The sequence below is a fragment of the Amia ocellicauda genome, chromosome 18 (genome assembly GCF_036373705.1).
Source record: "Amia ocellicauda isolate fAmiCal2 chromosome 18, fAmiCal2.hap1, whole genome shotgun sequence".
In the NCBI taxonomy this organism is placed as follows: domain Eukaryota; kingdom Metazoa; phylum Chordata; class Actinopteri; order Amiiformes; family Amiidae; genus Amia; species Amia ocellicauda.
In genome coordinates this window covers 6,846,034-6,871,555 of record NC_089867.1, presented here as the reverse complement: position 1 = coordinate 6,871,555, position 25,522 = coordinate 6,846,034, and the positions used below count along the sequence as shown (strand labels likewise).

The 25,522-nt window shown below is 37.9% G+C and overlaps 1 protein-coding gene across 1 annotated transcript in view; it reads right to left on the bottom strand.

Moving 5' to 3' along the window:
• Positions 1 to 1,075: 1,075 nt before the first annotated feature.
• cdkal1 (CDK5 regulatory subunit associated protein 1-like 1) overlaps positions 1,076 to 25,522 on the bottom strand; it is a 399,108-nt gene continuing 374,661 nt past the window's right edge. The window contains exons 14-15 of the mRNA XM_066690832.1: positions 21,089 to 21,253; positions 1,076 to 1,892 (exon numbers count right to left, since the gene is read on the bottom strand). Of these exons, the coding sequence (XP_066546929.1) occupies positions 1,719 to 1,892; positions 21,089 to 21,253 (339 nt within the window). The 3' untranslated portion in view covers positions 1,076 to 1,718. The remainder of the gene's footprint in view (positions 1,893 to 21,088; positions 21,254 to 25,522) is intronic.

Genomic DNA, 25,522 nt, shown 5'->3' with positions numbered 1-25,522 from the left:
ACAATTTCACCAGTAACCAGATAAGTGTTCTGCTGGGTATACGAGAGCGTCTGCAGACGGCAGAACAACTTATATCGAAAATGATACACATCTGTCACTCGATAGCTGTACATAATGGATTCAAAAAAAGCAATGAAAAACGGAGCATGTGTCCAGGAAACATAGTTTAGTGAAGTAGATATTTTGCATTTGGGTGTATGAAATGCATACATAACCATACAAATGAGTGTGCTATCCACAAAAGTGATTGTGTTTAATGTAATGTTCAAGAGATAATGATGTGCCCATTTGAAATATTATGTCAACAGAATATAAATACATTTCAGTTCCTGAATACAATTATCAAGGGGGAAAGGAAGTAGATGCTAACTGTAAAATATTATAAATACAGAAGGAAAATGCTTGCTCAAAGAAATAGATATTGCAACTTCACAGAAAGCAAGTTGGAGAATTTTCAAACACTATATCAAGTGAACTGTAGCCTGAAATATATAATACAAGTGCTTTTGAATTTCTTCAGCATTAAATGATCTAGGATTTTCTCAGGGCTTCCAAAGTACTGAACTAAAACATTTTTAAATTCAATGCAAAATTGTCATGAGAAGAGGCACTTTTGCAGGGGGTCTGTGAATAGTTAACCCAACATTTGAAATTCGTTATATAATAATAAACTATATATAATAGTGATATCACACTCAATTACATTTCACAGATGTCAGGAAACAATCTGAAAATCTGGTGACTTTTAGTCCGGTGGGAATAGTACATGGTGAAAAACCTGTTGTCAATAATTATGGTTTCCCATCCACTCAGATATTTTATTGTCACCAAATTTAACACCTAGGGGAGCAGACAGACATACACACATCCAAGCTGACAGAATGACATACACATGCACAGCATTACACAAACAAATTGGGGGAATATATTAGACTCTGTAGACATGCTCTCATATAGCACACATAACTAAAAAGCACTGAAATAAAAAGAGAATGCCCCCTTTTCTCTCATCACACACGAAAAAAAACATACACTGCAAGCAGATCATTCTATAAATATTACCCTTGAGACCATAACAATTGCAAGGAGTCGATTTTATTAAGGTTTCTTATGCAGTGAACAACAAGAGGAAAAAAAAAAACATCCAATAAAGAAGACGGTCGCTGAGGAGTGCTAGAAATAAAAGCTCTTGACTTGAAATGTGAAATACAACTGAGATAAAAGGAAACAGAATTCAAAGCCCTTTTTTTTACGGTCACAATTAAGAATGGTTAAAATAACTCCATTTTAAAACCCTGTATTTACAAAACAGGCAGCACTCATTCCTCAAGCACAGTAAAATAAATGCATAATTTAAAACGGTGATGGGGAGAGTTCACAGAATGCAATTATAGTCCAAAAAATATATCCCCTCTGCACATTTATCATTTGTGTTATCTTTTAAGTTACAAAAATGAAATACATCAAGGTCAGGGCTTTTTACAATTGATCTCCGAGCACAAGTGTTATTGACCTGTTTCGGTCTCCCTATTACAGACCTTATCTGGGCCTGACAAACAGAAAATAATTGACCAGCCCTCCTGCAGCTAGTCAACTGTATTAATCTGCGTTTGTTTAGAAGCAGACTTGAACACGTCCTCCCCCCACACAACCCTAGCAGCTCTTCACAGATGTCCCACAGAAGGTGTCTTCTCTGTTGATGTTTCTACTGCTTTTATTTATTTTCTCTGCCAGAGTTTCTCCATCGCGTAGACCATTATCACCGCAATGATAGCCAGGCCCACCGCCAGCTTCAGCCCTGCTCCATCCAGCCCCCACGCCTGGCGAAGTAGCCCCGAGGGACTTGGCACTGCCTGTCCATTGATGCCATTGGGACACGCAGTTGTGAATTCCTGTTTAGGAAACAAAACAACAACATGTGTTTAGAGTAAAGTGCATCAGCCTGTGTCATGGGCTCTTTCTTTCCACATGCAAGAGCTGTTCTGTCTTGTCATGTTGAAGACAGTAAACTCCCGTGATTCCCATTGTAAAGCTGCGAGACAAACCGCCGAGTGGGATTAGAGAGCTGGGATAAATATTCATGTGGTCGGCTGTCCTGATGCCACACAGAAGCCAACTGAGAAACCATCCCTCCTTCAAGATCTTTAAGAAGTCTCCGTGAGCAAATAACCACACAAAAACAAAGATAAATTAGTTAGATGAGTCATTCACATGACTTCTGTTCAGCGTCTGTGACTGCATCAATGGTCTAAAGGCCACTTTGCTGTGAAACATTAAAACATTAACTAGCTGTCGCAGGAGACTGTGTCCTGGTCTACTTTTTCACAGCTTCAGGTGATTTGTGAATGTGAAAACGCACTCAACCAGACTGCTTTTAACTATCTCGGCATGAGCCGGTTACATCATTTCCAGCCAGCACTCAATCGGTCTCTCCTTGGAATTCATCCTGGCACATTATTATTAATATTAGTAGTAGTAGTGGGTTATTGGTTGAAACACACAAATATTCATATACATCACATACAGAGGCCTGGGTAAGATCAGCAGTTTTGCTATCTATATTTTCACATGGCTTATTAAAATATCTGCAGAAGAGGAAATTCATATTTAACCAGATTGCTGTGCACTTGAATGAGGCTCTGCCAGCAGGACCATGTTGAACACAAAATGCTAATGCACGACAGAGACTGCTGTATTTCCTTCCTGCTTCAATTTATGGTTGCAATGGAGGAAGAATTCAGCCTAAAAATAAGAGGTAACCAGTGAAGGTGAATAAAATTACCCGAGGTACAGATCATATATGGAAGTCCTGTCTGAGAATACATCTACCATCATTGATTCATGCACTTCTGATCAGAAATGCGTGATGAAGTGAAACATAAAAATAAAATGAGCTTTCGATTTGATTTCAGCATTTCCTATAAAACAATTATCAGAATCGTTCAACTTTCCAGGAAAACAGCACATTTCTAAATTGAGATTTATATTTTCTTTGCATCTTCCTTCTAACTTCACCTTGAGAGAAGTAACAATATTAAAAATAAGTTTAACCAACCCTCAGACAGCTTCATAGACCTCTTCCAATAGCCACAGGAAAGTTGTATTTAATACTGTGTCCGTGCTCAACGAAGCCCTGGCTTTTCAATCGTCTTTCATTTAGGATAGATTTTCAAGACTTTGTTGCCTCTTCTCTTCCCAATTCTCACTCATCTTATTATTTTCTTCTGTCTCCTCACTAGCTTTCGCTCTTTTATGCTTAATGCCTTTTATCCCTCTGTTTTGTGTGTGTGTATTTTTTTTCTTTTCTTGAAATTCACTCCCTTCTGTGTCTGGTGTAATTGATACAGCTCGGATGGCCCTGTTTGCACTAGGTCCCCCCCTCCCTGCTTTACATGTTAAAGAACCCTGTCTCTATCATAACACTTGTCTTGATCACTCATATCAAAGGAGTCGCAGCAGAAACTGTCTCCGTGCGCTTGGAGTGCAAGACGAGCCCGGTCTGCAGGCTGAGCATTCCTGGAAGAGGGAGAGGGGGGGTGGTGTAGTCTTTACATTAACAAGAAAAATAAATCGTCTAGAAAATGTGTACAGAAACAAGACAGTGTCGTCAAGCACATCTACGCACCTACACAAACATTTAGTGTCTTTTAGAAATCACTTAAAATGCATTTTATTTATTTATTATGGTTTACTGTAAAACACTACAAGTTTTCTTTCTATAATATTGTTAGAAGATGGCACTCTTTAAATGCTAAATATATTTGTTATAAAAATCCTTATCCTAATACATCCAGCTCATCAGTTATTAGTTCCTGGTACTCCGTCTGTATTTCAGCAGATTCTGGTTTTGAAAAAGCAAATGGACATTTAACCAAAGATGAAACCAAAGCGGTTTGTTGGTTTTAGGCCTAGTGGGCTAAGTCTTCTGATTTTGATGTATGCAGTAATCACAAACCAGATCCACCTACGCTAACAATCAGCTAACATGGCACTCTACCTGTTTAGTAATTCAATTGGAAGTTTTATTCCTTCTGTTGAATAAGTGTGCTCTGAGGTACGCAATGAATAAGAGAGCATCCAGGCTGTATATTTAAACACTTCAATACTCAGCTAGACATTTTTGCTACTCAGTCCCACATCAATTTATTTGCCCATTCCTTTGACTGTTAATAATGTGGCAGGTATTTACAGTATTTAGAATTATTAATGCACACAGATGGACACTTTGAGCCTAAAGAAGTCTCTTATGCATTAATGCCACAGATGCTTTGCTAAGAGCATATTGAGTTGCTCAAAGAGGAGGAATACATGTTACCAGAAGACATATCAATCAAATAAATTAAAAAGTTGAAAAATCTGAACCTGAAGACTGTCACTCATGCATTCCAGAAATGATTTGCAGATGATTAAAGGAGAAATATCTGAAAACAATTCCATCATTCTGTAAGGGAACAACAGGGAGCAGCCATAATGAATAATTTAATCCTGGTGATATTCTGCTGATGAGAAGGTATGCACTCGATATGGGGTTGTAAATAGCTTATTATATATATATATATATATATATATATATATATATATATATAGTTCAGTATTTCAGTCTCTATCTACACAATAACAGTTTAGCAGATACAAGGCAAACCATCCTGATTCCTGACTGCAAAGCTGCCATTTATGCTCCCACAACTGGGGATTCGTTTCACAGCTGTGGAAACACAAACACTGCCCCTGTCGCTTTAGCAGTGGAACAGAAACGAATGCTCTCTGCAACTGCCTGTAGTTTGTATTGAGTAATTGAGAATAACTGGGATACAAGCCATCACAAGTATGTTAAATAATAAACCTATTTAATACATACTATACTGATGTTGGAAGATTGGTATCGATCACATGTAGTGATGATACCGTCTCTCCTACAATGTTTTCTTCTCTGACCAAAGATTACACCTGCTACCATGCTCAAAATTGTTAATTTTGTATTAGTTCAAATTACTTTAATCAAATTGTGTGCTAAGTTAAATGCTACAAATAAATAAACAAACAAACAATCAAATACAATTATCATCTCTCACACAGAGACAGTTTCCATTATTGTTCTTTATGACAACATATCTGCTCGTCTCATGCAAAATTGCACCTGGACATAAAAAGTAATTGTACGAATTATAATTATTTATGAATCCCAAACTTTAGTACTGTAGTCTAAAGGCAATTTAGAGTTTCTCCCACTGAGACAACTGTGAGAGTGCTTACTTCTGACTGGAAAAAAGAAAAAAGAGAAAACAGAAAAGAAAAGTCAGAAAACGTCCTACAAGTCTGTGGAAAAACGTAAAACCAAATAATTTCACATACACTTCACATTAAATTGCTGTATTTAATGCTTTAACATCTGATGTGCTACTTTACCAGTATATATAACAGCTCACTTTGCACTTCGAGCAGAATTGGCTGATTTTGCTCAGATAACCTAGCAGAGCAACATTTTCTGCAGTTCTTAAAGCAGACTTGACACTTATTGCATTATGGAAATCAGTGATACTCTGTGTGCTCACATCAAACTAGCAACTTCCTCCTCCATATCCCTGAGTTTCTTCCCTGTCTCGCAGCTTGGGATGCTCACACTAAAGGATATATCTATATTCTTTAAGGTCAGACTTGAGAATACGTGTCTGTAGAACAAATGGATTTGCACACAAACTAGCCTTAATTAGGTTTTTCTGAGCAGCAAGATGAATTTCACCTTGAAAGCAATATAATATTGAGTAATCCAACACATTTCCTGTTTGCAAGAGCTACCAAAACTCCAGAAGCCACTAAACACATTAAGAAATGAACAACTAAAGACGCGGAAGTTAGGATTAGTTCCTGAAAGCTGCCTGAAGAAACGACAGCAATCACAAACCCCGTAGCCGCGGCAGGATCAAGTTTCTCGGTCTGCCATCCATCGAGGTGAGAAGAGGCAGGTAGTTACTGCCTGATCGCATGGATTTTCAGATCATCCTGTGAATAATCTTTGCCTCGAGGAATGCCAAGAGTAATACATGTTGCGCTGGCCGGGCGCAGACACTTCATTGATCCCTGTCTGTCTTGCCTTCTCATCTCAGAGCCCGGCTCCACTCGCAAGCCAGGCACAGACAAATCAAATCATATGTTGTCAATAACCTGACCGGCCGAGCACGAGAGCTTATCTGTGGGCTGGCTGGTGATGGTTGCCAGACCATTGCTAAGAGGTTAAGCGTCCAAGGACACTGGGTCTTTCCTCCAGGGGGCTAAGGCTGATGATCACTTTCCACCACAGACGTCATGAACAGTCACAGATGTAGTTGAGCGAGCTTTGCATGAAAGCACTGAAATGTACAATCAGGGTGAAGTCAACTGCAATACATTTCTGGACAACAGCAAAGTTGAATAGATATATTAAATATTTCAAATGAACTCTATAAAAAGTTACACAGCTATATTATTCTTTCAAGTGTCTGAATCTCATCCAAGTGGATTGGCATTTCATAATGTCGCTGATTTACAGAATACCTACAAATTACTTTCCAGTTTACAGAATGTTTTGAATGATTGATACTGAAAGCCGTTCATGTAACACTCAAATTAGTTGGATTCTATTAACTTAAACTAATTTCTATATTCTACAATAAAAGGCATTTGTGTGTAGTAATGTGAACTGAAATAAATCTATATTGAAAAAAACAAAGTCATTAAAAATGTAATGCAATGTAATTCTTCTCTTTAATTAATGCTTTATTAACACAACCATAGAAGTTCAAAGGTGAACAATTACATGTGTCAATCTCTCTTTTAGCAGGTGTTATTTCTGGGAATGTTGAGTATGTTGAACAGCATTCACAACGTCATCCTCCAACAACAGAGAGATTCAGACTGACCATGTTTAGAAATGCTTTCCTGGGTCTAGAGTCCTCCTCCAAATAAATCCAATCCTTCTGACACACTGCCAGCGAAAGTCATAAGGACTGTTGTAGCCACTGGCTTGCATCATTAATTAAACAAGGTAATACAAAAATAATTAAATCAAACCTTAAAGGCAATTTAATCAATTCTTGACGGTTTATTTGTGCAAGATGTCAATGTTCTGTCCTTTATACTCTTTCACCTCTGGACGAGCTGGATCCAAAGCTCAGATCATAAAGGACAGAGGGTTATTGGTGCTGACCCAGCACAAATTAGTCAGCACTATAGAAGGGCTGCCTAACATCCCTCGTCCCCTTTGAAGGGATGAAAGACATCAGTCGGGCACTGGCAGGAGATCACACCCCAGCTCTCAATTCTCTCATCCGCTTGTGCTGCGAAACCTGACAAACCTACCTTCAGCGGCTTTACCAAAATGTTCTTATATCGAATCAAATTAAAAAGTAATCAAATCAAAAGTATCATGATAAATATGCATAAGCATATATCCATAAACAACTTATGTGACCTGTGAGATGCAATCATGGATAAATCAACCATTTGAACTTTTGAAAACAAAACAAACACAAAGCACTACGCCATTGCTACACTGAGACATCACCTTTAATTGAGAATAATTTGACTTGGCTGAAACACCTTGCAATGCTGAGATGTATTATCATAGCGAGGAACACCAACACAAATTTGCATCAGTTGGCTTTTCAAAACCTGTCTTCCAAATCCTTGTGTTCTCTTTCATTGTTTCCTTAATCAAGCAAGGGACATCTTGTATAGGGGACGTGTACACAGCTGTTTGGGAGACACTAGAATATATAATCAGGTTTAGCTGACAAGAAATACTCATGAACCTGACAACTGTTTTCAGCAGTAATACTCGTTACATGCCTCCCACTGAAGGGTGTTGTGTGTTGAATGCTACATGAACAAAAAGCTACTATAAGGGGATTTAAATACTGTATTGTAGTCAGTACTGCCGTTCCGACCACAATACAGTATTCCGAAACAATGACATCAGTTTTGCAGTAGTCTTGAGTCTTAAATTAACAGTAATCACTGCTGGTATGAAAATCTTTTTTTTTTTCCCCAATCTGAGATGGTTCAATTCTCTGACTCGGGTTACATGGACTGACCCAGCACTATGCAACAAATGAGCTCAACACCTGTCCTGTGAACGTTAAAAGGGTTTAGGGCCATCACTGCGTTTCAATGTATGCTAGATAAGGAAGATGGGAGACAGACTCGGGGCTTTGATGTAACTAATCAGTCCATTATCACACGGCACAAGTAATACCTCAGAGAAAATCTGATCCAAAAAGTTGCTGATGTGGGACCGAGGAACCGCACTGCAGAGCTACTGAGCTTACTGCTAACCAGTGTGTACTTTACCTCTTTATAGTCACTTCCTGCCTAATCTGTGTGGGAATGCACATCTACAGAAGTGCATATAGAACAGATTTAGGAAGAATCCAAAGATTTATTAAGAACCGGCAGCTCTGGAGACACAGAGCCACATGGGATTTTAAAAGGTCCTTTCTGACAAGCAATATAAATCTACACCCCATCCAAACCAGTTGCGTACGACGGGCTGCAGACTGCGCTGCACATTCTGCATTAATGAAGCCTTTTTTTTGTATAGTTGTTTTAGTTTGTCTTTTAGTATTTTTTAATTAATTGACTTCTTTGATGTATGTCATTCTGGATACACATATACATCTCAAAGCAGAACCCTGCTGTTGCTTTTTTGAAAGCCTGTGTAAGCATTTCTGGGGAGGAAAAATAAAAAAGCGTTTAATATCGAATGCAAGACATACATATTGACACCTTTTTCATGTAATATCAACCACTGAACATGTGTTCGGATTTAACTTTGCCAAACAGAAGCAGATGCACTTCAATATTCCTTTAGAACTAGGTTTCAAACTAATGATTATTTGCTTAAAGTTATATATTTTTTAATAGAAATGCAGATCTGGAGAAAAAACTCCCAGAAGCCTCGGCTTGGAAATGAAAAATCATCCATCTTCATAGGTGAATGTAATCTACCTTCAAATGAATTTCATCACATTTAATAGGATGACACTGAGAGGACATATTGGTACTTTTTGTGGAATACAAATCAATATATTCATGCACAATGAGATTCATTTGATCAAATCACATTGTTGAATAATTCCTTCAAATGTTATAATTTGGCAGCCCAATAAAACTAGGACAGGTAACAGCACTACAATTGGGACTTAGCACACTTTAGAGAAACTGTTCACATTTGCACTTCTCAAGAGTCCTACAGATCTGCAGCATTTGATTTTCAATATTATATCCTGTAAAGAGAACAATTCTCAAATGACTTATATCAGTATGTGAACATATGCATTCACAATTAAGTACATTGTTTAATATTAGTTTTTAAACTAATGAATTCATGCTACACAAGTTCCGAGACTTGAGCTTATATAAAGCTTAAAGTAATGAAGTGTTGAATGAGTCCCGCAGTGTAGAAGTAGTTTGATGCCAGTTTACATTCATGCTGAAAAAAGCCCCAAAGATTAAGACTTACATTAATTTAAAAAATGTACAATTACTTTGTTCCATTGTTTTTTTTTTATTTTTTTTAAAGGAATCTCAGTAGCACTTAGGAACAAGATGGAGTTCTATAATAGTTCAAATAATTACACATTACTTTGTGTCCGCTGCATTCACTTCTGCACACTTGCTCTTGAAACTGCTGAGCTGACCTTTCTTATGATGTAACTCTCCCTGCGCACACACACACCTTTTACAAAAACCAAACAAACAAAAAAAGGGAAGAAAAAAATCTCAGAAAGGTTATTGCCAGCAAGTGTACTGTGGAAGAGAATAAGTTATAGCTTTGAACACTTCAGGCTATTTACAAAACATAGTAAAACAAGACTGCTATATCGCCAAACACATTCGCAAATACCCAGAGCACAGAAAACATCAGGAAATACGATCCAGCTCACGTCAGCCAGACTCGATTATAAAATTAACATTTTAGGGGGAAACTGTGAAGTATCCACAGAAGTTTAAATGTCTACAGATGTTTAAAAATGCATTTGGATGCCTTGTGTTTAAACATGTCGAGTATCAGTTTACAGTATTAATATATTAACTAATCGCTTCATCCATCGGGGGACCGCGATCAGAATAGAACGCAACCACAAAAACACACACAAAGTTAAAAAAGTCGGTGCCTCCGCTGTATTATCTATTTCTGTCTTTGCACTGAATTTTCCAAAGCCTTAGCATTATCCCCCTGAACCAGAGTGAAGAAGCCAGGGCTCTGTGACATTTCTACTTGATATCTTCTTTCACCTGCAATCAATTAGCAGTGAGAGAATATGTTCCCTCACTTGATCTCCAGGGGCCACCTTTCAGCGCACCTGCCCTTTTCTTGAGGCGATAAACGGCACAAAGTGACACAATATAACCTCTCTAAGGCCCCAGGAAAGGAGCCAGGGAACCAGATGAATCTTGGCCTCCGAGTGTAACTAAATAAAATCCAGCTCCAGTGAAAATAATCTGCGCAGTGACCCCCGCCTGGGTTACAGTAATTTACACCCGGCTTCAGACAATAAACAGTCCTGCATATTGCACACTGTGGGAATATTATTTATTATTAATACAACAGAACAAGAGAGGGGGAGGGTGGCTTCGTGGTTTGTGTCTCTGGTCTTGTGCATCTGGAGGTCTGGGACTTGCAATGTGCACAGGCCATAACTAAAATTGATCCGGGAGCACCTTTCTAATAAAGTGAGAAACACTTCAGATACAGTGCTCATTTCTCCTGCTTCCACTGAATTGTTGCCATCTTTCAGGCAAATGCTGCTCCTCTACCATTAAATAATATTAATCTGTGCTCAAAAAGGTTGTCAATTGTGCTGTACAATAACTGAAGCAATTAATTGGAAATCTACTATGTAGGCCATGTAAGTTATAAAGTGGTTAGGTAGGTCTAGATCTATGCATTTTACAGGACACAGACACTTCTTGTTGTTTCTCTGATGAAATACACCACTGTTTTTGCTACATAGTATATAAGCTTTTGCGCTATTAGGTAGATTATATGTGCATTTTCAAGTCAAAATACACTATTGCTATCAACAAACAGATATTTTGATGTATAGATAAAACACACTTCATAAATACATTTAAATTATTATTTTTATATGGGACCTCTATAGTTAAACCAAAATATGAGGTATAAACAACTTGTTTTCCTGTCAAGACAATAACACAATAAAACGATTAAGCACAATTAATTAAGGAATGTTTCCTTATGCTTCTTTGACAGTGTAAGTTTGACCTGTTTTGGCTTGTCAGACTAAACAGGACAGACATGTCAGACTTGTTATTCTAGCCAATTTCACAACAATAACTTAAATACACATAACATCCGGAAGAAATACTTTCCGTGAGCCCATTATCCAGTATAGAAATAAATCAATAAAAAATTAAAACAAATGCAACTGCACAGCAACCAAGGGTAAGTATTGCATCTGAAATGGGATATCCATCCTTTGTTTTTAGTGAATTTGTTTCCCTAGAAAGAAAGAGCAGAGGGAAGGAAAATAAAAAAGGGGGCCTCAAGTCAGAAAAGCCAACAATCTGACAGACAGTCTTCAGAGTTCATCGTTTTTATTTGGGATATGCTGCTCTGGGCAGTTACCATCTGACTATCCTAGAGGAATTGTCAGTCTGTGGGCTGAATGATGCAAATTACCAGCAACACCGCACTAGCGCAGTCCGTAAATATACAAAATTGTGCAGTTAGTAATTAACTGCTTCAAAATCTATTCCCACTTCCAGGTGTTTAGAGATGCTGCCTGTGAATTATTAAAGCATCATCGCCGGCATGAATAAATTCAGTGAGATCTGCAGCAGGCACACCACAAGATACTTTTTAATGGCTATTTGATATTTTATCACCGTGTGTTGTTGACATACATAATGTAAATGTATTATTGTATTTCTGCAGCCTCCGAGGCTAGGTTTATGCAGTGAGGTGGCATCGCACAGCAGAACCCCGGTGCAAAGAGGCCTTGAAATAAATAAACATAAAGCAGGATAAATAATAGGAAGGCGCGCGAGAGGAGCTTGCCTGAGACGAGACAATTTGATGCGACACAATTCACAATTTTTATGATGTCACCGCAAGATGAAGTATCTTTTTTCTCTCTTGTGTCTTTTTTTTTTTTTTTTTTTTTAATCCAATCCAGATTCGAATACAACTATATGAAAAGACCTCATTATTCAAGGGTACATTTCCTGTCGCAGAGTCCAGGGTGCTTACATTTGTAACTGTATGCGAAACATCCCTTTCCCTTTTCAGAGTGTCTGTGCGGAACCACAGACACCACTATAATGAGTTCTTTGGTTTGACACAATGGGTAAAGGCACTTTCTATCAAGGTGACTGGAATAGCCGTGGCATACTGCTGGAAAGAGAAAGAGAGAAAAAATTGGGTGATGTTCAGAACTGGATAACAGCTCTTCTCTTGTCAATGCCTCCGTTCTTTTCATAAAGAACTACAGAATTTTAATCCAATTTTATCCCAGGAAGAAAAGTCTAAAATGTATTACTTCATAAAAACAAGGCAGAAAAAAAACGAAAAGCTCTCCTTCTATATACTTTATAGTATACCTACACCCACATAGATGTGTGCAGATGTATCTATGTAGAGAAATACACATATCTATATAACAAAGGAAGCTATTGAATGGATACTAAGACATAAAAAAAGACAGAGAAACAAACACATAAAAGCTGGGAAGATGAAATCATACAGTTTGCGGGCGTGACATGGAAAAGAGAAGCTGTAGATGGAAGCAAGTGGAAACATCTTGGGGAGCCTTCATCCAGCAGTGGATCGATACAGGCTGATGGTGATGATATAGATATACAATGACACTGGTAAACATGGTTCTAATGTCTATGCTCTTATTAATTGGGTCCAAATCATATTATTTAGGTGAAACACAAGATACGCTTATGTAACATTTCAAAACACTTCCAAACGACACACTAATCATATTCTGTACAATATGTGTGTTTTCATATGATGAGGTGAGATGTACAATGATCAGCAGAAGCATACTGAATGTAAAACTGAACTGCTTTAATAATACACAAAAAGTGTATATTCAGGCAGGAAGAAATGTGCAAGGAAACAAATAGAGTTCAAGGCATAGATTTGATCTTTAACAGAAGTGTCTGAACTTATTGAAATTTGCAGGGGCACTGTGTCAAGGCTTTCAAAGCCAGGGAAGGATCCACAAAATACTAGTATGAATCATTGTATTGTGGATTTATAAACATATGTTACTATTTCTGACAGATGTTATTGATATATACAGTACTCGTAGCCAAGCATTTTTTCCTACATTGTGATTTATTGTTTAATAATATATTTGTGAAATGTGAGATTTACCCATAGTACTTTTATTTCAGTAAATATTTTCTGCTGCACTGTGGCCTGTAAGATGCACAATGCCAACACAGCACATTGGAAAGCCTGTTTGTTTGTTTGATTTGCCATGCTCTGTCTCTCCTCAACGCTCTCTCATTCATGTCCATTTTAACAGAGCAAACAGCTGCACATTTACGTGCTTTACACGAACGTAGTATACGCTCAGCGTTGCAATAAGTCTCTTGCCTAAAACTGAACATTACTCCAACAATAAAGTACAGCCCATCCATCACACAAGGGGTGCAACCTCTCCTGATTTTTCCCTCTATTCACAAGACACCTGGCAGACTAGGGCAAAAATGGAGCCAAAGCACACAGGGGAACTCAATGTGTGAACAGAACAGAATGCTGTGACTAAAAAGTGCCACTCCACTCACACTTCACGCACAGAAACAATGGCAAGGCAGCCACACGACTCCTGCAAACTTAAGACCCAGATCATGCATTTTGCTAGACAAATAAAGATGCAGAACTTTCCATAGAACATCATGGGAAAGTCAGTGGGTGCTAAACAATGCAAAGCAATAGAGATCTACTATAAGCTGGGAGAAAACCAGAACACCTCACTGCATAGACAAAAAAAGCTCGATTCGGTTAAAGTTAGGAGGTACATATTCTATATGACATGCTTGACATTGACTTTTCTATGATATTCTGTTTCTTCCACTTCATACATTAGCCCTGGTCAATATGATTTACAGAGAGGAGGAAAGACTCATGATCCCATCACAGAAACACAAAGTACTGCATGCAGCAACACATTCTTGCTTCACATACTCAAGTATGGTTTGTCTCTTTGTGTCTCCCTTTAATTTTACAGTCAGTCAAGTTTCACTGCAGTTACATACTAAAGGCGAGCTACAGGAAGGCCAATTCAGACGTTATTTGCTCTGACCCAGGGCCAACAGCAATAAGGTCACAACTCAACAGCAAACTGAAAGAGAAGAAAAAGGAAAAAGTAATAATCCATGTATGAAACTGTCCCATAGTGGTGATAGTGATTGTTTCACATGTCTATTAGAAAACCAAACCTGAAAAGCATCCAACACTGAAGGCACAGAAGCAGGGAGACAGGATGGTGGTATACAGTCATGTGGGGGTCATGAGTCTATGAGGAAACATTTTCTAGGAGCCCCAGATACACTGTATGGCCCACAAATGGACTGCAATCTACCAGTCAGGTTTGCTGATGTCATGCGTTTCTGCTTCCAAAAAGGTGATTGACGGCACCATAGGTACTACTCCTATTCATATTTAGACCAAACTATGAACTATTCCAGGATAAACCAGCGTCCTTTCATTCTGGATCATCGGTTTCCTTATGGAAACCATGAAAAAACATAACGGTTAACAATCAAGAGGAAGCCACTCGGCCCAGTTTGCTCAGTTGGATGCTAGCAGTTTAATACTGCAAGACTCTCATCGATCCGTTTCAGATTTCAGAGTAGCCACTTGAGTTCAGGGAGTTGAACAACTATATATAAATAAAGGAGGGCCATTTTGCTCACCTGAATGTTTTCGTCTTTTGACAAATAAAAAGTATGTATACAATCTGTCAGTGCCGGTGTCAGGAGGGTTGCAAGGTGGGACCATCCGGTGTCACAGCTAAATTACTGTTTTTTGGCCCGAGTAAAAAACTATGTAAAACAGGGCAGTCCATCTTTATTAAATAAAATAAAAAAGGCAAATATGAACAAGCTGAGTTGACCATTTTCTTTAATACCATGATATTGAAGGAGACAACACATTATGGTATTTATTGAAATTGGCAATTGTTTTTTTATTAAGCAACTAATATTAATTAGCAGTTAAAAATGGGACTAGACAAAATATCATTCATTCTGCATTTACTGCAACGCTGGTAAGTGTCAGAGCTGTTATTAATTGCGGTTGCAGCAACACATCAAACAGTCAATTACTTCTAAAGCAAAATGTATGCCTACCTACTCAGTAGTAATTGTGTAACTGTTCACAACCAACAAAAGGAGTTGAAGAGAGCTAAATGTGAGCTCCACCCCCACTTTTCACATCACTAATGAAAAATCAACCTGTCCTAAGATGTAGTAATATGAATAGACTGCTATAAAAAGAATTGTTGTGTTGTCTGGCTGCTTCATTATTTTCAGAACATTCATTTGAAGCTCTTAAGAGCAGTAAGTTGATTATTAGCTTTTCCTATTACAGTAATAAAAATGAGAAGCACTATGCATCCTCAACAGATTTAGCTTAAAAAAATATCCAAAAGAACAACTCTTTGTATTGCTCTTATCTAATAAGTGCACACTGCTACATTTTAGAAGGATTTTATGACTAATTCCCAACTGCTTTTTTGTGAAATTTTAGTAGCTGAATAATTATAAAGGATTACGCTGATATAATTGGCTGGTATTCAATGGGAAGTGGGTGCTAATACCATTTTATGGAACACCTAATGAAAGTGGAAAAACTAAAAGCATTTTGTCTTTCTGACACTCACAATTGTTTCACTGAGGGCATGTTTTCTAGGGCAGGCAACACAACAATTAAAACACACCTAGGAAACTCATGAATTGTAATAGCATTTCCTCTTTTAGTTCAGAAGATGTGATAACAGCACCTCTGCAGTAGAAAGAGCGAACGTCAGGTTGCAGATTGTAACTGGGGAGACAATTTCCAGCCACATTGTGCTTATAATCAATGTTTTGCCAATGAACTATGCTGTTGAGGGAACAATAAAACACAAAAAGTCAATTTAAGTACAAAACAGATTCCTTTTTCTGGAACACAACGATTCCAGGTTCTGTCAACTTTTGGCTTTCCAGTCATTGCAACAGAATCGGTTCAGAGAGGCTTGCGCAGTAGTTTTCCCCACACTGCAAATCAAACTTCCTGTAAGGCAGTCTTTCACTCCCTTACACTTTTTTTTATTTCATTATTGACTGTTTTCATTCATCCTACACACTCAGCGACTTGGCAGGCCCAGAAAGAGCCTGACATTCGGCAGTTTGGCTGTGGCAGTAACTGTTTAACAGCTCCATACATCACTTTTTTTTCCCCTTGCTGGCATATGCATTCCTGGATGACTACTGCTTACAGGGAGCACGGCAGCGCCAAACTGAAAGCTTCACATGAAATTAGACTTGTCCAGGCTAAAAATAAATTGCACTCTTTCGAATGGCAAAAACACAGCAAGTCACCCGGTCACACTTTCAGAAACCAGCACAAAGTGGTTTCCTGTAAGTTTTAAGAGCATCAATCTGCTTGTTGAAGAATAAAAAGTCTACTTTACAAGTAAACAAATTCAACACTTTTTTATGATGTATTTTCCTAACTACTAGTAAGGTGTTATTGGATGGATTTGGATAAGATCTATGTATGTGATTTTTCTTTTAAGCAAATCAAACAAACTTTATATTCCCGTTCACATATCCTTTTATACTTTTGACATTCTAAGCTAATTTGATGTTCCATGTATGAATATTCAACTGTACTTGTATTTTACATATAGGGAGACTTGTTTTTCAGCATACTTTAAACACTAACAGGAATGTATCTCATTTTATTTGCACATCTACTGGACTTGCACATTTGTCAGAAAGTAAACCCAAGCATATTCAGAGAAAAAAAAAAATCAGGAAAAAACACGTAACTCCTGACTAATGCTCATGAGCTGTCCTTAAAGAAAACTTTTTCCAGTCATTCTTTCCTCATCAATTACTGTAAGAGTATAATCAAAAGAAGCTAACTGATGTTTAACCTCCAGTCTATAATTCAGTTCCTTTAGACCATCAAATATTTCTCGGTAGGGCTCTAACGGTGTACATTTTTGGTGAGTGTTCCTGACTTAACAGGTTACCTAGTGCCCTACTTACAACAATAACACAAAATCGCCTTGAGTTTTTAAGTAGTGAAAATTCTACTGGAATTGAACTCAGCCTTCAATTGCTTTAATTTAAAATTCGAAACTCCCTGCTACTGACTGCTCCTTTGCAAGCTCTCGTAACAGGCTCAAGTGTCCTGCACAGAAGCAAAACTAATGCTTTCCATCGGGACCCTGATGTTTCATCCCATCCCCTCCATTGCTCCGGAAACAAATCATAATTACAAAACAGCAGGAGTGAATTACTTTAAACAAAACCTCTGCATCTCGTTCACCATTGCATTCTTTTTTTTTTTTTTTTTTTTTTTCTAGTACCAATCCAGAAACTGTTTGTTTACAAGCTTTCTTAATCAACAACACATTTATAACAAGATATGACTTTTCTTCAAACTTATTTGCAGTGATAATAGTAGCAAGCTTCAGCTACCACCATCCTATGATGAGTTTGGCATACAGGAACTCACACCAGGTGATGGTAGAAGGAATAAACCTGCTCACAAAAATAGTAACAAACTAGAAGAGGGATCTACTGCAGGGCACAATATTACTGTATTTACAGTAATTAACGATGCATTACCAAAATAAATAAACAGAACATTTAATTAATAAGATTAGTCATTGTAGCATTAGTGCATTTAATACAGAAAGCAGAAACACTATAGCAATACTATACTATAGCAATTCTAAAATGAGTGGTAGGGTGTGTTTTCATCACAAAATCTTGTTTCACCCAAATTCAGATTACAACAGTCCAGCCTCCACTTCCAAGCACTTAAAAGGGAAAATTGCAGCATGGAAATTGGGAAGCAAGTTTTTATGCATATATAGACTTTGTTTGTTAGGCTATTTATAATTGTTTAAACCTGCAAGTTATTTTGTTCTGTTTTTTTCTTTTTCTTCCTGTATTTGCAACCCTGCTCATGCTTTAACAAAACACTACACACTGTGATTATGTAAATATCATTAAGAGCCTAGCCCCAACATATATAATATACCTACATTTTTTATTTATTTTTATTCACCAAAAAGAAAAGCAATCGATCTTTTAGAGCAATTTGGAAATTATACGCCTGGATAAACTGTCACTATTTTTCTTCCATATGTTAATCTGCGGCTACATGTTATTTTTCAGAGAAGCACCTCTGAACATTTGTACTGGGGGAAAGGACATCAAATGATGCTCAGAAATGTGATACACATTTTAATTTCACACTCCATCAGCTTTTACAGCCCTGGTTCAGCAGAACATAAAAAAGACTCTGGCAGGCAGCCACATTTACCAAGGCACAGAATAGAGGTCTCATGACATAATGTTTTTAATTTCAAAGTGCTTTTTGCTTTTTTCCCCCAATAAAAGGCTACAATTTACAGTACATTTGTCTTGAATTCTGTACCATTGCTGCTCTTACTTACGGTCTTTCAAGATCAAAATTTTTATTTTTTCTGTCCAATTTACTTTCTGTCAGATCATTATCCCGCATGCTTAAATCTAGTCAAGTTATTGTTTTGACCTTTAACGTCCCCTAATAATTACATTTCGTCAATCAAGAGTTGGTGTCAGAAGAATGGTTCCATAGGTCTGTAGTTTGATGGATAAACAGCTTAATGGTGTGTAAATGAAACCTTAAGTAGAATCTATGTGCCATGCTCTCTGCTACTCGATTCAGCTATGAACTGCCTTAAGTCAATTTTTTATTAATTAATTAATGTATTCATTCTCAAATCTTCATTTTTTTCCAGACTGATACTTTAAGAGAGATTATTTCCTTGCCTGCTAACATACCATCAAGTCAATTAAAAGGAAAGAGTCACTATGTAAAATATTCAGAAATTACAACTGGACCAGTTCCTTACTTGGACTGTTTTTTTATGGTTGTTTATTTAAGGGAAAGAAAAAGGACATTTGACACCTCTCATATCATCATAATTTCATGCATGCTTTCTGACAAAAAAGACAAAACCCACGATCAAATAAACAAAAGAAAACAAAAGACTAAATATAATGCAAAACTAGTTCAATAACCATCTAAAATGTAATGTAACTGGGACAAGGTCAGAAAGCATATTCTGTATAATAAAGAGTTCCCTGTGAAATCAGTTGCCTGTTAGATACTACACTTGCAGCATTCTCTAAGGGTACAAACTCTACAGGAAGCAAACAAAGGAAATGTTCCCTAGCTGACATTACTTTAAACATATAAATATGGAAAATCAAAATGACTGTGAAGCAGCAATTTATATGCATTTTATAGGTTCATATTCTTTTCAAGAACCAAAAAAAAAGGAAAAAATCTGATTTCTGTGTGGTACATACATAAATAACAATGACTTCTATAGTGTACCATGTTTGTTTTGTTCTAGTAAGAAGAAACACACTTAACAAACCTACTGTTTCTTGCTCAGAGTCCCGAGAAATAAAACATTCATTCGACAGACATGCAATCACTTGTGAGGGGCTTAAAATTTTCATGAAAGTTAGTGCAACAGCTCAGCGGCTAAACAGGAGAAGCCAGAGCAAATATCTTGGATGTTATTTCTTCCTTGATCAGTTTTGTCAAGGGACCAACACAATAAGGAGAAGACCTGATAACCACCACACTGTATCCAGCACAAATACGCTCTGATCATTGCGTGTGGTAAAGCCTGCAGGCCTTGATTGAAATCATTGTGATTCAATACAATTTTGAGCCCCTCTGAATTATGAAATGCAAATCTCATCGCAAAATTGACAGGTTTTTGAATGATTGCGACTGTTTAAAAACTCATTGAGCACAGTGGAATTACATCAATTTGTTTGATTAGTTTCTCAGTGGGTTGTGAAGGGCTGGCAAAGGAACTCTGTGCATTGTTAGATTTAAAATGGTCATGTATTTACATTTATTGTGGTTCCTTAATCTCCAGTGTAACACCTGTGAATATGCATGTGCTATCAGCATATTTCTATTGGCAGCCAGCAAAACTAAAATCACAAAGAGAAAAATCAATTCTAGAATGACTTGAGTGATTGAGTAAGTGCAACAATGTGTACAAGTACTGTGGCAACAACAATATCAACAATCTCTTGTGTCTCCTTCTATATGAAACTCAGAGCTTTTCAACCACCTTAGAACAAGCAAGATGCTCAGAGCTATGTTACAGTATCGGCTGAAACTGACTCACATCTTTCATTCTCTGGTTTCAGTTGCTTCGAAGAAAACAAAATGCATGGAAAACTATGAATGCGAGTGCAGGTAACAAAACAGGGAACCATAATAATACAAAAAACCATACCTGAAAACAAAACCTGTTTAATCGCGGGCACACCATTTTGTAAATAAGAAAAACTGGCTTTGGAAAAGAAAACCACAATGAGAGTTCAGTTTGTTGTTCAATTGTGAGGAGTTCTGTTGTTTGCTATCTGATTTTGTAAACACCTTTTTTGACCTTTATTCTGAAGTTACATTTCTGTGTAACACGCCACAACACACCTAATAGTCACAGTATCTCTCATGGAGTGTTCAATTATGGCAAAACTGAACCGAGTAGAAACAATTGCACTGTGTGGTACGTGAGGGGTTACACGCTCCATTCAAGACCTTTTACTTTTTGGTGGATTTGAAAACCTCCTCTGGGACTGTTACTCTAGAAATGGAATTAGGAGATGCATATAAGATATACCCAGGGGTTGTTGTGAAGTGAACCATTATGTGTATAGTATAGACAAGTATTTTACATACCAGCGCTGTTATAAACAGAGAACAGTAACCATGGAACGTTCTCTTGAGGTCTTCAGGTGTGAGCCAAACCAATTTTATGGTACTTACGTTGGTTAGTCCGGAGACCTTGCCCTTCTCCAGAGGCCTGGCGATAGATGGAGTGAAGACTCTGGCATTTTCCACTGGTCTCCCCTTCATGAAATGCTTCCCTGTTTCATAGATCTCCACTTCTATCATCTTGCCTTTGAACTCGGGACTCTTGGGGACCAAAACCTTAAGAGGAACCAGAACAAATATGGGTGAATACAAGGGGCAGGAGAGGGGTGGGCTGCATGTTCAAAACAGCAGAAAATAAATCAGAAGGGAAGGGTGTGGATTCTGTGGGGGGGAAACCCATCAACCATCCACCCCTCAGAGGGAAGTGAGAGCTAAACTGCGAAGTGGGGAAACTTTAGACACATCCCTAGAAAGTTACAGGCTCTGGTAATCTTTCCGAACGAAAAAAAAGCCCCTAATCGTTTGGAGATACTTTCAACTCATCTCCAGTCTCAAAGCCTCGCGAAAATCCTATCGACTTCCAGTTGATTCACGTCGTACAAGGGGGCCTTTAATCAATGGAGATCAATAGGGCTGAGTTTGCAATTTCTAGGACAATTAGCACTGCTGGCTGGCTTCATTTACAAGTCCAGGCTCACCCAGACGTTGCCAATACATGATATCACACAGATGCTTCAAAGTCAACTGTGACCGGCCTCAACTATCAGATGCAGACGAGTGCCATTTACAAACGTTAATCTTTAAAATCTTTCATTGGATGTCAAACAGTCAAGTCTGGGGAGAGGAAGAAAATCAGCTTCATGCTAATAAAAGGTTTAGAATGTCTTCTATTTGTGAGTCACAGCTTTCACTACCTATTTATTATAAGCTACAAATTATGTTGCACAACTAACTCCCAGTGGACACCCCGCTTGCCTCCACACTCCTCACCCATTCAGAGAAATTCCCATGGTACCCACAGCACAGCTCTTTAAAACATTCTCAGTCTGTTCTGAGAGCTTATTTAGTCATATCTCCACTAGACCTATTCAAGATTTGACAGTCTTTGGTGAAATGAATTAAACTCAAAGTAAAGACTGAATTGGATTAAAAAGCTATGCAATGGGATTTACAGGGTTTAATCTAAAATTGCCTTTATTACTGCATCTTTTTAGGTCTCTTTTTCTAGTAACCCAGACTTTCACAATACATTTTTTTTTTCTTTAAATGAACAAATTACCTTTTCAAGAATGGGAAGTTTTATTTTAAAAAATCAAATCTGAAGGTACTGCAATTAATCTGCAATAAATCTAATTAATTAAGTAACAACACAATGATATATACAGTTGTTGTTTTTTTTACCATAAAACTGTTCTACAATGCACTATTATTGCTTTATATACTGTAAACCATACAAACAAATTACCATGACTGGGATATTTTAAGAACAATTTGTTTTCTAAACCTGCTCTGAAATCTTGTGGTAAGATTGTAGTGGAAAGTAACATTCAACAGCCAGCCACAAAATGAGCTTCCTGTCCCTAACTAGTAAGTCCCTCCACCCTACCACTGAGACCACCCTGTTAGGCAACACTGTATTGTCCACCACTTGTGAGTCTATTCTTTAGATTGACTGACTGGGGGGGTAGAGGCCCGTTGTCTCGAATGTTATAGTGGGTTTTATGATGTATACGTTTGGACAGCAAACATCGCCTTAACTCAAATTTGAACCCTTCCAAACATCCAGAGGTGAATGATTTAGAAGGATTCCACCTACCTAGTCTCTCTCATTCTGTAGTGCTTGGAAAAGTGCACAAGATTGCATGTATTTAATAAAAAAGGACAATATGAATTGTCATCAAAACCCAGGACTGTGGACCAAGGGAATAGCACCACAGGTTTATTGTCTTTTGACACTGATGCTGTATATAGAAGTGCCCATTTGTATTTTTCAAGATCTGGCTTCTGTCAAAATGCAAAACAGTGAATAATAACGCTGGTAATTGTCACTAGCTTTTTAATCGCGGTGGGTAGCTAATTTAGTCAGCATACCTGCTGTTTTACAGATATCTAGTGCAGGTCCTTTATTGTTTATTGCAAAATAGCCCCAGTAGTTAAAGCCTAGGGTACAGCAGTGATTCTGTACAAGCATGAGGGCTGTCAGACTCACAGTGACAGGTGATTAAAAAATTAAAGAGCCCTGCCGAGACAGACAAGAGGGTTCATCGGCCTTTTGATTTGTAAAGCGCAGGGAAGCTGTGGAAACTCTTTTGTTTAGCATTCAATTGCCTGGATTTAAAATTTCATATAGAAAATCCGGCTGAAGCTGGAGAAAAGGACTGGCTCCATCTGATAATGCGAGGCTGGATTTTTATTCACAGCTCCTTCCTCCGATCAATGTTTATTCTGGAACCCAAATGAAAGAAGTTGAAAGAAGAAAAGAAAAGGGAAAAATAAAAACTCCTCGGATTAATATGACACTCCCTTCCACACATTATTCCTCTTCAATCGATCATAACAAGGACAAGTTTTGTTGTGTCGTATAAAAGAGTAATCAATGGCAGGTCAGGCTCTATACACTGGGTGACCCCAGAAGGCTAAAGCAAAAGAGAAAGCTGTTCAGATCTAATGTATCTTATTGTGCTGGCTGGGCTGATTATTTCCAGACTTTTAAATCACCTTGAAAGCAGGTGGTCTAAAATGTCTGCACTTTTAATTATATATATATATATATACACACACACACATACAAACAGCCATTATTAAAAGCATTGACACCCTTCATTTTAAGGACTTTTGGCTGGGCCTTTGATTTCTAGAGTTGTGGTCAAACGTTCATACACTTCCTGTCTTAAAATAGTTCAATTAACTGAAACCTTCAGGTCTCTTGTCAGAAGCAGAGTTCAACAAACTCTCAAAATACATAAATGATAACTAGGGAGAGTTAAATTACAATATTTAAGATCACCAAAAACTTCAAATTGAAACCAAACCAAAAACCCCAGAAGAATCGAGATCAACCAGTCTGGATTAAAAAGTATAAATCTTCTAAAAGAAAATGCCATAGCATAAAATATGAAGAGGATGAAGGTAAGTCAAATGAGGAAAGCAACACATCCATTTCTACCCCTGTGGCTGTGTGTTTAGGGGCACGTTTATGTTTGAAAATAAACCCTCCATCTACAAAGTGGGTTCCAACTCCTCCCTTCTTACCTCCTCCTGGAAATGCCTGCCTACCTGCTCCTTTGATGTGGATAGATTTGATGTTGAACTGAGGTCAGCGGCAAACTGAGTGCTAGTTGGGAAAGAATTAACCCCAGACTTCACACAGCTTTTCTTTTCTTTTCAAACACATTACATTTTTGCTTAACCCAATAGGTTGATAAAAGCGTTCCGTATTTGGTCAGGTTTCAGTCAAAGCTCCAGGAGAATCCATATTTTTGTTTCAGAAAGGCACAGGGAGGGGCACGACTCTGCACAAATCCAGTGGCTTCTTTTAGCCAGCATGCTGGGTCAACATCCACAGCAACTGTTAATATTGCAGTGTGGACTGTGCCGGATGCTCCTGTTTTAATATTTGCTATTAATAAATAAAAAGACTCCATGGCATGGAAAGGGAGAAAGTAACTGAAAGCCCGAGTGCCTCAGTTAATGAATGCAAAACTACAATGTGTGCACAGCAGCTGCTCGCATCACTACAAATGATGAGAAATAACCCAAGCAATTTCTTCCTATTGAAGTTATTTCTATATCCTTTTATTTTTCGTCTTCTTCATCTTAACAATACATAAAGATAGATACTGCTGAGTTATTGCAAGGCAAGAGGATGTAGATATGGTGTTAAATGGAAGATTACACACCAGTCTGGTTACTTGTTTTCTTTTTTGTTTAACAAATCCGAGTTTTATGGAGTGTTGCATTTGATGTTAATGTTGCTGCTTTTTTAACAGCATAACCCTGGTCCAAACCTGAACTGCTACACGTGTGATCAACATCCGAACTCGGAGGCAGTGTAGAAGGGATTCATGTGTTGTTCTTGTGGTATTCAGTCAATGGGAATGTGTGGCCATTACACAAACCATACAAATTGCAACGAACAAAAAAAAAAAAAAAAAAAAAACTGCCACCTTTTACTAACAAATTGTTAATCGTTGCATGTGATGTTCGGTGATGTCATGGATACTATAAACAGACTACAACCAGAACCACTACTCCATCCATTCTTACCACAACTAATCCTTTCTTCCTCCTACTCTTTAACCACCCTTTTGGTATTCTCCCACCTCCTCTGGCTCATCTCTTCACCCACACTTTTCCCTTCTCGTTCTAATGTTGGCATTTACTCCTCCATTACAAACCTACCACCTGTGCTTTGAACCCCAGGGCCTCTCAAATTCAGTTTGAAAAGCTGTTTCATAGCTAACAACTCCCTTCAGCCCTCTGCTCCCCATCTTGCTTTTCTCTAATGCTTGTGTCCCTGGTCGTCCTCGTTGCCCTTCCCTTGCT